The sequence below is a fragment of the Lepus europaeus genome, chromosome 8 (genome assembly GCF_033115175.1).
Source record: "Lepus europaeus isolate LE1 chromosome 8, mLepTim1.pri, whole genome shotgun sequence".
NCBI classification, from domain to species: Eukaryota; Metazoa; Chordata; class Mammalia; order Lagomorpha; family Leporidae; genus Lepus; species Lepus europaeus.
Window position 1 is genome coordinate 130,332,400 of NC_084834.1, and position 14,622 is coordinate 130,347,021.

At 56.4% G+C, this 14,622-nt stretch overlaps 1 protein-coding gene across 3 annotated transcripts in view; it reads left to right on the forward strand.

The window, feature by feature from the left end:
* Positions 1–14,622, forward strand: part of TDRP (testis development related protein) — a 55,915-nt gene that overhangs the window by 29,618 nt on the left and 11,675 nt on the right. The window contains exons 2-4 of one of the 3 annotated variants that reach the window (XM_062198865.1): positions 3,800–3,940; positions 7,050–7,153; positions 8,158–10,256. In XM_062198865.1, the coding sequence (XP_062054849.1) occupies positions 3,800–3,940; positions 7,050–7,153; positions 8,158–8,503 (591 nt within the window). In that variant the 3' untranslated portion in view covers positions 8,504–10,256. Of the gene's footprint in view, positions 1–3,799; positions 3,941–7,049; positions 7,154–8,157; positions 10,257–14,622 lie in introns of those variants that run through there. The other 2 variants (XM_062198867.1, XM_062198866.1) reach the window with 2 other exon arrangements.

Below are 14,622 nucleotides of genomic sequence, written 5' to 3' on the forward strand. Positions count from 1 at the left end.
GGGTCCTGACGTCTGTGCTGCTGTGCACAAGCCTGGACCGTGGAGCCATGATTTCCCACATTATCCTCACCCTGAGGCCGGTGCTGGACTGATTATCTGGAGCTCCTATTCCATGGCTGTGGCTGAGACTGCAGGAAGTGGCGGGGGTGGGGGGTGGAACTGAGGGTGGGCTCTGGCAGCGCGGCAGCAACTCCCTCCCCCACCTCTGCTTTTGATTTTGGTTGATGAAGGTAGTGGGTTGTACGTTTCTGTGGTGGGACTGCCTTTTCAGTTTCTTAAGAGCAGGAGAGAGATTTGAAGGGTGAGAGGCGATGATCATCCCTCAGAGAGACAGAGGGCGGTGTCATGATGCACCTGTCGTGAGAGCCGGTTGGTGCTCAGCGACGGCCCGTGTGGATGCATGCAGCGTGGGTCAGCACACTCCGGGAAGCCCTCTGCGTGCCTCACAGCCTCACGCCCGTCTGCAGGCCACGTGCTGAGGGGGACTCCCTGTGGCTTCGAGGCTGGGTTTCCTGAGCAGTTCCACATGTGTTGAGCGGTGCATGTTGGTTTTCCTCAGGCTTGCACGGTCTTGTGAAGCTTGTGTGTATTAGCTCTGTAAATTGAATATTAAGTAATCATTTATAGAAGGTTACTTTTTATTTCAGCAAGATCGCTTGTTAGAAAAGTTTGGCCTGGGGAGTGAAAGTTCCCTTTTCCCATTCCCCAACTCCTATTCCAAGTCAGTAATTACCATTGCTAATAAACAACAGACACTGAGTTGTCAAATACTAGAAATGTTTCATGATGAGAATGATGAACATGCAGCTTACAGGCTGTGAATTTATGAATTCTGGGTTCTGCACGAGTGCAAGGGAGAGCTCGGGGGCTGCCGTGTGCGTGAGGAGTTAAGTGGTGCGATGCTCTCGGGGGCGAGGCTGGTCTCTGGCTGTAGCCTGCAGTCCCTACAGGGAGCAGAGGGCACAGGTGGCCTCAGCGGGGACGTTTCTCTAAGCAGGGTCGGTGCGCGTCTGGGGTCTAAACTCTGATGCAGAAGGGACACCACGCTGTGGAAAGGGGCCCTCTGCCTCCCTTCACAGCTTGGGCTCAGGAACCCTCACTACGGCCTCCCCAGGTTGCATGGGAAAAAGAAAGGAGGAGAAAGTGCCCAGGAGTGGGAGCGTTGCTCAGAGTACGGGCACAGCCAGATGGGGCTGGTGGGGGTCTTTCTCGAGGACAACGCCTGCCTGGCTGGTGGAGACAGAAATCACAGGGGCAGAGTAACTCCCATGTTGCTTCACTGCTGCCGGCCTGGGAACCTCTGCCGGCTCCTCAGTCCTGGGCTGGCTGGCTCAGGGCAGCAGAGTCCGTGCACCTTGCCCGGCTCCTGGGCGCTGAGCCTGCCTGCACTCCTCCGCTCCTCTGCCTGGCCCAGGCGCGTCACGGAGGTGAAGGCCCTGCTCCTGGGCGCTGAGCCTGCCTGCAGTCCTCCGCTCGTCTGCCTGGCCCAGGTGCGTCACGGAGGTGAAGGCCCTGCTCCTGGGCGCTGAGCCTGCCTGCACTCCTCCGCTCCTCTGCCTGGCCCAGGCGCGTCACGGAGGTGAAGGCCCTGCTCCTGGGCGCTGAGCCTACCTGCACTCCTCCGCTCGTCTGCCTGGCCCAGGCGCGTCACGGAGGTGAAGGCCCTGCTCCTGGGTGCTGTGCCTGCCTGCACTCCTCCGCTCGTCTGCCTGGCCCAGGCGCGTCACGGAGGTGAAGGCCCTGCTCCTGGGCGCTGAGCCTGCCTGCAGTCCTCCGCTCGTCTGCCTGGCCCAGGCGCGTCACGGAGGTGAAGGCCCTGCTCCTGGGCGCTGAGCCTGCCTGCACTCCTCCGCTCGTCTGCCTGGCCCAGGCGCGTCACGGAGGTGAAGGCCTGGCCTAGGGCGGTGCCTGCCCACCTGCTCCTGCGGCCCGGAGGGAGGCTCCTGTGGTCACAGGCACTCTTGCTCGGCCCATTCTTCTACTTGGCTGTTTTTCTTCTTGTTTTGTAAAAACACTGCTCTCGATGAGAAGTTTAGATTTTTATCATTCTATATTGCAGTTTCCCTAGAATCATGCCCCATTTTGTTTTTCAAATTCAGAAAAATCATGGCATTTGTACTTTAAAAAGTAGTCATGTGGCCGGCGCCGCGACTCACTAGGCTAATCCTCCGCCTTGCAGCGCCGGCACACCGGGTTCTAGTCCCGGTCGGGGCACCGATCCTGTCCCGGTTGCCCCTCTTCCAGGCCAGCTCTCTGCTGTGGCCAGGGAGTGCAGTGGAGGATGGCCCTACTCCTTGGGCCCTGCACCCCATGGGAGACCGGGAGAAGCACCTGCCTTCGGATCAGCGCAGTGTGCCGGCTGCAGCGCACCAGCTGCAGCGGCCATTGAGGGGTGAACCAACAGCAAAGGAAGACCTTTCTCTCTGTTTCTCTCTCTCACTGTCCACTCTGCCTGTAAAAAAAAAAAAAAAAAAAAAAAAAAAAAACGCTGCAGCCTCCAACACAGGGAGCTCTGTGAAGTCCACAGTTACCCCTCGCGCCTGGAGGGGGCAGTCTTGCCCCCGGTGAGGACTGTGTCAGGCACACATTTTGCATTGTTCACACACTGCTCAAGCTGTGCAGGAGCGCCTAGGGATATCCAAGTGTTGGGCCAGTGTGGACTCCCGGGCCGTCTGGCTAGTACAAGCCCCTTGGTGGAACTGCTGGATGAAAGCTGGGGTTAGGGGCCCAGGGACTGCAGCTCGGCTGTCGTCAGACTTCCACCATCCACTGGGGATGTAACTTCCTTTTTTTTTTTTCATAAAACTTTATTTATTTGAAATGCAGAGTGAGAGAGTGATAGAGATATTTTCCAATTATTGGTTCACTCCCCAGATGGCTGTAATAGCCAGAACTGGGCCAGGCTGCAGCCAGGAGCCAGGAGCCCCATCTGGGTGTCCCACATGGATGCAGGGCCCCAAGCACTTGGACAGTCCTCTGCTGCTTTCCCAGGCACATTAGCAGGGAGCAGGACTGGCAGTGGAGCAGCTGGGACTTGAACCGGTACCCATATGGGATGCTGGCATCACAGGCAGTACCTAACCCATTATACCACAGAGCTGGCTTCTCACTTTGAGTTTTAAACCAAGCTGGCTCATGTTGGGAGTAGTTTGGGTCCCACTCTGCTAGGTGGATGGAGAACAAGGTCAGGGCGACCGGCTCTAGGATCGCTTGGTGGTGTGAGCTTGGCTTCCTGGTCAGTCTTTGGTTTCCCTGGGCCATTGGCCCTGGCATCCCCTAGGGGCCCCCACAGCGTCCAACAGCTGGAGGTTTTCTTTCCCCCTTTTCCACAGGAAGCCCGTGCCCGTGCAGAGTGGTGAGCGTGTCCTTGGGGGTCTGTGTACGAGTCGCCAGGAACTCCTGCTGCAGGTTGGCGGGCTCCGCCTTTGGTGCTGAAGCCGGCACAAGCAGGGGCTCAGCTTCTGTGGCTGAGCGTGAGGTTGCCTTGGGGCATCCTGCCAGGCGCTCCCCGTCTGAGGGAACTGTCGGGTCACCTGGGGGCTGGCCCGCTCAGTCCAGTTGGTTGGAGAACACCTCGTCTGTGACCTCTGGGCAGCCAGCGTCTGGCCCGGAGCTGCTGGGTTTAAGGTTTCTGCCACCTCCAGGTGAGTGTGCAGGCTTCACACAGCATCCTGTGACACTTGGCCACATGGGCCGTCGTCAGCCGGTACTGCCCTTTGTATTCCATTCGTGAGGACTGGGTGAGGCACCTGGAGTGTTAGCTCTTGCCCCGGAGTAAGTTTATCTCCTCCCATCCTAGGAGGGCTCGGAGACAGGGTGGCTAGCCTTAGAGACACCACTGGAAGAAACCAAGGCCCCAACACTGGAGACAGTTCTCTGCCCACGTGCTTACAGGAAGAAAGGCTTAGCTACGCCTGGGAGCCCCAGAGCTGGGGCGCTGGTGAGTGCCTGTCTGATCGAAGGCCCTTTCCCGTGCCTATTCCCCCACCAAAGGTTCCCTGTCTCCTCCCTTTGTGGCTTCACACACAGGCTATGCCAAAATAGAGACATTAGGTACCCAGATCCTGCAGAACCTGGTGTCGTGTTGAGGGGGGTTGGGAGGGGGCAGACCATCTGCGCTCTCTCTGGACCGAGTTGATGCTGTCCTCGGGACAGGTGGAAGCTGAGGTACGTTACCTCCATTTCCTTGGCAGAGTTGAGCCGTTTTCCTGGAGACCTTGTAGCCAGCCTCCCACAGGAGGGTGAGGAGCAGTCGTGTGCCCCCATGCAATCCTCCCCAACCTGCCCTTTTCACAGGAGGTCCACGTACCGGAGTAGCATGCAGAGGCCAGCACGGAACTAACATAGCTGGAGAGTTTTTGAATCCTTGTGCAGTCTAGGCCAAGTCAGCTGGCCCTTGTCACTGTTCCAGCGCAGGCACCTTCACGGGGCTCGTAGAGGCTACAAGACACCACTCTTCTCTCTGGGGAACTACGAGCCATGATTTTTGCTTCTGGCCTTCCCTGGCTGAGGGCTGCTTGGCCACGGGAGTTGAAAGTTCTCTGAGCCTGCAGTTTCCCTCATATCTTCACCCACGGAGGCCACTGGACAGGGAGAGAGAGGAATTTGTGTAACTTCATGGCCGCCTAAACCACATCGCCGTGGCAGAGAACAGGGTGATAGGCTTGGAGACCTGTGGCTCCCGTAGTAGAAGCCTCCTCTGTGCGAGGGGCCCACAGACAGGGTCACCACTGAGTGCTCTGCCCCTGTGCCCTCCATGAAGTCTGTGGGCCAGCCCCCTACAGTCATTCTGAGCATGGGCTCCTGGGGGCCCAGTCTGTCCTGCTCTTCCTTGTAGTTCTCCATGGTCCTGGGTGCACAGAGGCTCCCTCGTAGTTCTCCATGGCGGCTGGACCCACAGAGTCTTCCCCTGAGGTCTCGGGCGGTCACTGTCAGGGCTGGTAGTGCTAGGGAGTTGGGTGACATTTTCCCAACTGTTGTGGACGCTTGTTTTCCAGTGGCCTTCCTGGTGACAGTGGCACGTTGGTTCCATCCCAGTCTGGCCGAGCTCTCCCTGTCCTCACCATGCACCTGCTGGAGTGCCTCTTTGGGGGTGTCCTGACTGTTGCACTGAGCTGTGGCATTGAGCAAGTCAGCTTCCCGGCGGGCTTGCTGAAGCCCCCGACAAGCCCTCTGGTGACAACCTCCAGCAAAGCCCTCTCACTTGTGTCGCTTGGGTCTGATGTCTCCCTGGGCCTGGCCAACGAAGGCGGTGTCCACCAGCCATTGATTTTCTGCCGCTCCGGGCTTGAGGGCATGTGGACACGAAGCCTCACACGGCCTCTCAGAACGAGCTTGGGTTCGCTTCAGGCCCTTGCAGCACTTCTGAGGTTTTGTTCACACTCATGGTCTTTCCCGCCATTTAACAGCCTCTTGACAGCTCTCCAGCATTCGAAGCTCTGGGGCTTCATTTGTCTTCAGGGAAGTGGACGTTTACAGTCTCAGAGCATGTTCTTCCAGGTGTTTTGGCGCTGCCTGGGTAATTTGGCAATGTTCCTGGGTGTTAAACAGCTGGGCCAAGTAGGTCTGTGGGCCTGGATGATGGATTGCGTCAGACCTGTCCGAGCCCAAGGCTCCCTGTGAACGAGGAGGTGGGCGGTGGAGAGGGGCTGACACTTGAAGCCGTGTCGACCCCTTGCACCTGGCCACCATTGTCACAGCTGATGGTCCCTAGATTTCTCTCGGCTTCTGTTGGGAGGAGGTCATCAACAGGGTCCTCTTGGCTCTTTCCAGTTGGAGAACGCGGGTTGGGAATGGCAGCCCTGCGGTGACTGCAGTCCGAGGTGTCTCAGGTGGCTTCAGGGGTGCAGGCGGCTTCTGCTGAGGCTCTGGGCACGGAGTTCATCTCTCCCCTACTTGCGGGGAGTGCAGGTGGTAGCAGAGGGTCAAGCCTGCCCTGGCTGCTCGGCTGAGATGGACCCCTCAGGTTCTGGCCAGCACTGTGAAGGGGCCGCCGTGATGTGAGCTCTCTTCCAGACAAGACTTTAGCCAGCGTGGCTGAGACCTGTGACTTGCTGGCAGTCAGTATATGGGAACTGGTCGGGCAGCCTGGTTTTCAACAATGACCGATATGCTCTGTTGATTACCTCTTGTCCCGGGACCCTTAAGAGGGCCAGCATCTTTCCCAGAAGGTCTGAGTTTTCCAGGAGTCAGCACCATCGTCTCGTGATTACCCCTTTTTGAAATTTCTCACCGTATTTACTAACTCTTGGTTTGCTGTTTCCTTCTGCCCCCAGCTATGGATATGAATTCTCCTGGGGAACAGGGAGGCCATGGCTGGGTCTGGGGCTTCCACAGGGTCCCTGGGCCCCTCCCCTGCCCCTTCCAGGTGTGCACTGGCTTTTCAGGCGGGAGGGGTTGGTTTTATTGAAAGAGGACAGGGCAGGGTTTAAGGTAGGAGAGGACCTGGGATCCCTGGGGTGGGGGCCACTTGCTCTCCTTGGCTGGGGCCCCCTGTACCTTGGGGTCCCTAGTCCCCAGGTACATGTGACATTGAGACAGCCACTATCATAGGACAGAACTTGGTGACTGTCGCTGACATCTTGTTGTTTCCCAGCTGTGCTGAAGGTCACAAATAGAAGTTTTCTCTTATTTGTTTACAAAGAATCATTTCAGGTCACTCCTCAAATTTGGCAGGGTCCCAGCCATCACCTGCTGTCTCCCAGGGTGCAATAGCAGGAAGCTGGAACTGAGAGCAGAGAGATGGATCAGAAGTGGAGCAGCCAGGACTAGAACCGGCGCCCCTATGGGATGCCAGCATTGCCATTGGCGGCTTAACCTGCTGCACTACAGCGCCGGCCACTCACCCAGGTGCTTGATTGTGTCATGAGGCTGGCCTGGCCACATGGGTGTGTGTGCCATTGGGCAGGCACGTCTCAGGAGGTGTCCTTGTTAAGCAGTGCACAGATGTGAGTCTTCCAACGTTCCAGCGCCGTGGTTGCTGGGGTGGAAAATGTCTCTGGTTCTCACTCCGTGACGTGACTCTGACATCTCCCTCACCCTCTCATTAGGTTCAGGGAGCCAGCTTCCGAGGCTGGAAAGAGGTGACTTCTCTGTTCAACAAAGACGATGAACAGCACCTGCTCGAAAGCCGCAAACCTCCCAAGTCCAAAGGGTAAGTCGGCTGGGCTCACTGCGGACCGGGGCAGTGGTTTCCATGCAGGGAGGCACCCTGCCTGTCCCTGCTGGGCGTCCCAGCTGGGCGCCGTGTCGCCTTCTCCCTTTGAGTCAGTAGAAATGGGCTGCCTTGCGTGTCCCAGACAAAATAAAGCAGCCCTTCCTCTGGGGAGCGGCTTCTGCGAGGCCGAGCAGAGGCGAAGCGGCCTGAGCGCTGCCCGCTGGGCTTGCTGCAAAGCAGAGGGCGGAGGCACCGACCGTGAGAGATGTAAACCGGCACGTGGCTGCTAACTTTATTATAAACATTCCAGAATGTTAAGAAGGGTCCTTAAAGTTGAAAACAGATTCAGCAGCTACCTAGTGGTGTCACGGTCACCGGTGGGCGCCGCTGAGCCTGCGGTTCGGAGCCTGCCGCTCGAGCTGCCTGCCCCCAGGGCGTCCCTGCGCTGTTGTGCCCTGGCGCGGGTTCACGCGCCGTGTGCTCTGGCTGATCAAGGCTTCACCGCGTTCTGGGCCCCTCGTTGTCACGGCCCGCAGGGACAGCAGTGCCTGAGGCTCAGGCCCGGCTCCCACTTCCTTAAAACAGAGGGACGCCTGGACTCTGACAGTGCCTCACTCAGTGCTTGGGACCCATGTGCTGTCAACAACGCCACTGAACGCCCGTCTGATGCTGGGGCACGTCCTCCCCTTGTTCCTCCGTCTGGACCCTGGATGTGTGAGCGTTCTGTTTGCTCAGACGCTGGGGCTCTGCCCCCGCTCGGCCTCACCAAGGCCCCCACAGCCGAGTCTGGTCTGGGATGCAGCTGACCTCAGGTGTTGGCAGGTGCTCAGATACGGCCTCCACCAAGCATCCTAAGCAATGGGTGGAACTGATTTTCCTTATTGTCTGCAACAAATTTCACGTTCAGAAGTGTTCACATAGCTTTCTGCACACTGTAACACTCTAGAAGAGAACTTTGTACGTAGGACACTTTCCTGAGATCCCTCTTTCGTCTCCTGTAGAGCTAATTCACGGCTAAAAGAAGAGTTGAAGACAGAGAAGAAGTCTGGGTTTTGGGACAGCTTGGTCTTAAAACAGAACACGCAGTCCAAGAAGCCGGATGAGATTGAAGGCTGGGAGCCTCCCAGGCTTGCTCTGGAAGACGCAGCAGCCGACTCAGGGGACACCCCGGGCAGCTGCCCGCCCTGGCCAGAGTGGGAGGACGCCACCAAGGGCTCCACCAAGTACACCAGCCTGGCCAGCTCAGCGGGCAGCTCCCGGTGGAGCCTCAGGTCCGCGGGGAAGCTGGTCAGCATCCGCCGACAGAGCAAGGGGCACCTGCGGGACGGCTGGGAGGAGGCCGAGTGAGGCTGAGCCGTGGCCGCATCGGCGCCCTAGAGGAGGTAGAGAAGCCACTCCGTGCCTGACCTGACGCCCGAAGGTGACCTGACCTCCACACTGTGCCGCGGCGCCTGCGCGGGGCTCCGTCTGCTGCCTCACCGCAGCGACGCGTGTCTCCGCGGCGCCACCGTCTGCCGAGCCCGAGCTGAGGGTTTCTGAGCTGACCCCAGGGATGGCCGTGCCGCTGACCACAGCCGTCTGTCCCTCCTACCTCCTACCTGCTCCTGCATGCAACACGCGTGTCCCGTCTGTGACACGGGAATGTAGCAGCCATGCAGTTGCCAGAAAATTGCAGTCCAGGAAATGAGATGAATCTCCTGTGTAACTCAGCAAATTAAACTTTTCCCTCCTGAATTAAAAACCTGTAGACAAGTCACTGAAAAGCAAGGCTTACGTTTGCACACGCGTCTGCTGCTGAGGAGCGACGGCCTCCGTGCACCGGATGCAATGATGGCTCTTCTGGGAGTTTTATTTTTACGGCTCCTGAACTTTTAAATATTGATCTTTATTTTCTTTGAACAACTGGCTCTCTTTTTATTTGCATATTAGAGCAATGCCATAAAGTGTGGATACAGGTCCATCACTTTATGACCGAGTTTTGTTGGGAAGACGTTAAGCTGCTCACTGAGAATTAGAATTGTGTGTGCGCTGAAGTGCCTCTCTGTCATGCCCGAGTGAGCCGTCTGCGTGCCTGCTGTCAGCCATGGGGAGCTGTGTTTCTCCCACACAGCCGGCCCCGGGTCCTCAGCCCTGTGTCCCAGACGTCGGATGTACATGTGTGCTCCTGGTTGTTTTGGTTAAAAGCAAAGGCTCCCATTGCATGCTGGGGCCGAGCTCGGAGTCAGGGCCAGCGCTCCCGAGGGCCTGTGTTCTGGTAGAACGAGGTAGACCCTGCTGTTCATCACCAGTGTCTCATCCGTGGCTGCTTTCAGTCATCTCTGTCACAGCTGTGTCCCTGTTGTCTCATCTCATCCATGGGGTGGTGGAAAATGACCTCTCGCCCGCGGTCCGCATCTGTGTCCCTCTGTTGGGCTGCCATCTGAGGCTGATCTGTCAGTGACCTAACACTCACTCATGTCATCCGTCTGTCATTATCTTTGCTAGGACAAGAAGCTAACTTGGGAAGGGGACATGCTTTAAATGGTGTTCAGATAATTCCAGTTTGTGCTCGAATCTTGAAATGCTGCATTGTAGGTTTTCTCTGTTCCATAAGCAGAGGAAAGTTTTTGATTCTTAGGGTAACAGTGGATTGGAAAATCCTGTGAGCTCAGGTGAACGCTGGTGTGAATCCTGGGCAGCCCCGGCCAGAGCCGACTTGTGTGCGGGAACTTGAAGGCCCAGCCCCGCCGTAGGCGCGTGGGGACTCCGTGCCCTCATGCTGATGCTAAGTGCCTGCCGCCCGCCTCCCTGTGTGACTGACGTGCAGCTGGTCTCAACACTGGGACGGGCAGACTGGGGCAGCATGGGCACGCTCTCCACAGAGCCATGTGTCAGTGGCTGTCCTTCCTCTTCAACTAAAATAACTATTTTTCATACAAGTACTGGTTGGTGTGCTCTTTTCTTGAGAGAACCTGCCAAGTCGCTCTGGAGTCATTGAGCGAGCGGGGCTGTGGCCTGGGGTCTGCCTGTGGGTGGCCCTGTGCTGCCTCCTCCGTTTGTTCTACTGACTTTGGTGGTAACAGTGAGGTTTTTAAAAATAAAACTTGTTTCTGAACTCTCACAGTGAGTCTGCCTGGTTACTGGCCTCTGCTTACCGTGGCACTGATCAGTCACCGGAGCTGGTGGCACTTTTCCTGGCTTTTAACACCATTTTCAGATGCAGAGAGTGCATTGGAGCCTTCACAGAGCAGTGAATGGTTTCCAAGAGAGGTGTGGCCAGGCAGGGCCTGTGTGCCTCCCGCCCTCCCTCGAGGCGCGGGGGGCCTGGGGTTTTACCTCTCAGTGTCTGCTGGCCATTGCACGTTGGCACCGTGTCGTCTGTCTACAAACGGGACCCTCTCTAGAAGCAGTGGCTGGGCTGGGGCCGCAGACCCTGCCTGCCTGTGTGTGTCCAGGTTGCGGTCAGTGCGGGCCCTCCTCCCAGAGCCCTGTCCTGACTGGGGGGTTTCTGTGCACTCCTGGAAGCGACAGATGAGGGGACCACATGTGTTCTCTCCCAAGAGGCTGGTAGCCTCTTACTCCTGGGTTTCTGCGTGGGCAAGGGGGAGACCCAACGTACACATTTGGTTCCATGGACACGAATGCATCCACGAGCTGAGGGCCACAGAAATGAGCACAGGCCAACAGGAGCAAGGGCCGTGAGCGACGGCAGAGCGGCCGGTGCACCGCGCATTGCGCTCGAGGCTCGCAGGAGAGGGGCTGTGGGAGCCGCTGGAGGGCAGTGGGCACTGCCAGTTTGCCTTTCAGGTCCACTGCAGGCCCCAGCCAGCTCTGGTGGCCACGGCTGTGGTCGGGCTGTGGGGAGGCAGGGTGTGCGTGCCCGCTCTGTGCAGCTCTGCCAGCCCTGGCCCCCCAGAGCGTCAGGGCTGCTGACGAGGCCACACCTGGCCCGCAGCTGGTCTGTGCTGTGCTGAGCGTGACCCTGACCGCCCCTGGGCAGATGTGTGGCCTCTCCTGCCTCCCCTCTCTGAAGCCTCCTGGTGCTGCCCTCTGCCGCCTGGCCCCACTGTGCAGGTTTCAAGCTGAGTGGTTTCTTGTGTTCCTCTGTCTTCGTGTTCCCACCCCCCATGTTGTCCTCACCTCTGCTCTCAGAAGCTCTGCTGTCAGTCATGGCCTTGGGTTGGTGCTCTGGGGAGGGGTCCTTTGGGAATGACATGGTCTCAGCAAAGAGCGGCACATGCTGTGCCAGTTGCTGCTGGCAGCTGGCAGGGGTGAGGCGGGCCTCCCTGGGCCCTGTCAGGAGTGTGGTGCTTGCCCCAGCGTCCCAGCAGCGAGACCTGAGGCTTGGCCTTCTGTCAACAGATGCGGTGTTCTTGGGCTGAGGGAACCAGGGCCCCCTGAGCACCTGTGTCAACCCAGGGCTCCGTTGAGGATGCTGAAGGCGCGGCCGGAGTGTGGGGTGTCCTGGGGGCTGGGCAGCCACCAGCTGTGCTGTCAGCTATAGGCCTGGAATAAGCCTGTCAGCTGCAGGGTCCAGGGTGGGAGGGGAGGGGGCTGCAGGATCCAGGGGTGGGGAGGGGAGGGGGCTGCAGGGTCCAGGGGTGGGAAGGAAAGGTGGCTGTTTAAGTCCAGGGATGGGAAGGGGAGTGGGCTGCAGAGCCCAGTGTTTGAAGGGGAGGGGCTGCCGAATCCAGTGTTTGAAGGGGAGGGGGCGGCAGGGTACAGGGGTGAGAAGAGAGGGGCTGCAGGATCCAGGGGTGGGGAGGGGAGGGGGCTGTGTGGGTCCAGGGATGTGAAGGGAGGGGCTGCTGGGTCCAGGGTGGGAAGGGAGGGGCTGCAGGGTCCAAGGGTAGGAAGGGGAGGGGGCGGCAGGGTATAGGGGTGGGAAGGGAGGGGCTGCAGGGTACAGGAGTGAGAAGGGGAGAGGACCCTCTGCTTGCGCCATGGCCCAGTCCCAGTCCACACCTTCAGTGGGGCCACCTGTGAGCCGTTCAAGAAGAGCTGGGTACAGCCTTGCCATAGACCCTGTGCTGCTGCAAGGGGGTGGCCGTGTGTGTGGACGTGAGCTGCTCGTGCGCAGTGGTGACCGAGGCTTCCTCAGAATCTGTGGAGCCACCAGCCCTGTGCTGCTCTTGAGGTGGCCTCTGGTGTGGCCCTGACCACACCCTGGGTGGAGTGGACGGGACGTGGCCACGGCCACACAGGCAGCCTCCAGAAAGGAGATGGCAGCCATGGTGACTGTCTGGGGAGCCCCTCATTTCCCTCAGAAACAGCCAACTTGGAGGCAGGCATGCATTAACAATAATAATAAAGAATGAATGAATGAATGAATGAATGACAACTTAAGTGGGTGTGAGCCCCTCCTCAGCGTGGTGAGATCAGAAGACCCATGGGGGTCCTGAGTGGGCTGTGTCCTGGACCCCAGATGAGGTCACAAGGGAGGGGCAGGGCCAGGCCTTGTGAGGGTCAAGGTTGTGCTGTCCTTTGCCAGGTTCCCACACGGGGGCAGTCGGGGGCCAGGCCCCAGCTTCCTGTGAGAACCCGAGAGAGAGCCGCATGTCTGGGTGGGCACATAGCTGGCTACCAGAATAGGGCCTGCACAGCTTGGGTAAGGGGCTGGTTCTGCCCGCTGAGCCTGGGGAACAGTGCCCACTGCTGGTTGCCCACGTGGGGCCAGCTTCCAAGGCTGGCTGGTCCTCTCAGGTTGGTCACCGTGGCTCTGAGACCTGCTGTTGGTTTCCTGGTTATGTTGGGAAATGGTCAGAACCACGCAGGCAACCATCTCAAGAGGGTGATAGTGCACTGGGTGGTATTTTATAGGCACTGGTATGGCTCCCTGTGGGATTTCTTCTGTTTAACATAAATTGATTTTCTTACTAAGTCAGGAATTTTACTAGAGTTTTAGAAGTGTTTTTATGATTTAAAAATTACAAAGTTCAGATAATTTATCTTTTCAAGAAAGCCGAACAAACTTGAATGTGGTGAGTGGAAGATAAGGGAAACACTGTTTTCTTTATTTGTGTTTTAATTTTTGAGAAGTGATTTTTTTCCTTTAGTCCAGTGGTCAGGGAAGTCCAGCCCTACCAAAGCAACTGCAGACAAAACCCGAAATTCAATAAATCCACAACACGCTAATTTTTTTCTTTAAAGATTTATTTATTTATCTACTTATTGGAAGAGTTACACAGAGAGACAGGGAGACAGATCATGTGTTCACTGATTCATTTCCCAAATGGCTGCAACAGCCAGGGCAGGACCAGGCAGAAGCTAGGAGCTTGGAGCTTCCTCCAGGTACCTTCTGCTGCGTTCCCAGGCTCCTTAGCAGGGAGCTGAATCGGAAGTGGAACAGCCAGGACTGGCACCGGCACCCACAGGGATGCCAGCACTGCAGGTGACAGCTTTTCCCGCTACTTGACAGCACCAGCCCCAAGCAGCTGCTAATTTTTTCCCCTAGAAACCTTTTATTTAAGGAATACATGCTTCATGCATTTCATAAATACAACCTTAGAATCATAGTGATTCTTCCCATAGTACCTATACTCCCACCCCTCTTCCTCCTCCCTCTCCTATCCCTATTCTTATTTTTTTTTTTTACTAAGAGATATTTTCTTTTTTAATTTTTTAAAGTTTTTATTTAATGAATGTGTTTTTCATAGGCACAACCTTGGGAACATAGTGGTTCTTTCCCCAATACCCACCCTCCGATCCCGACTCCCATCCCCTTCTTCATTATGGTTCATTTTTTGATTTTACAGAGGACCAACTCCATGTTAAGCACAGATTTCTACAGTTTACAGCCCCACATATGCACAATATATAAAGTACAGTTTGAGAACAAGATTTGCAGTTACTACTCATAGCACAACTCATCAAGGACGGAGGTCCCATGTGGGGAGTAAGTGCACAGTGACTTCTGTTGTTCCTTTAACAGTCTTATTTATGACATCAGTGATCACCCAAGGCTCTTGCCATGGGCTGCCAAGGCTATGGAAGCCTTTTGTGAACACAGACTCCATTAGCATTTGGACAAGGCATAAGCAAAGTGGAAGTTCTCTCCTCCCTTCAGAGAAAAGTACATCTTTCTTTGATGGCCCCTTTTTTTCCACTGAGGTCTCAAAGAGATCCTCTGTGTAGGATATTTTTTGCCACAGAGTCTTGGCTTTCCATGCCTGAAATGTTCTTACAGACCTTTCAGCCAGACCAGGAAGCCTTAAGGGTTGATTCTGAGGTCAGAGTGTTATTTACAGTGAATGTCATTCTAAGAGACTAAGATCTATTTTCAGTTAAATTTATATCCATGAGATTAAGTAAAGAGTTCAACGAATTGTATGAAAAACAAAACAAAACAAAAAACCCTGTTCCTCAGCAGTTGGGCTGCTGCAAAGTCATTGCAACTCCAAGTGTCAGTTTCACTTCTATAGATTTCCTTTTAGTTAGTTCTCACAGATTTGTCCTTTTGGAACGAGCTAATTTCACTAACTATGATG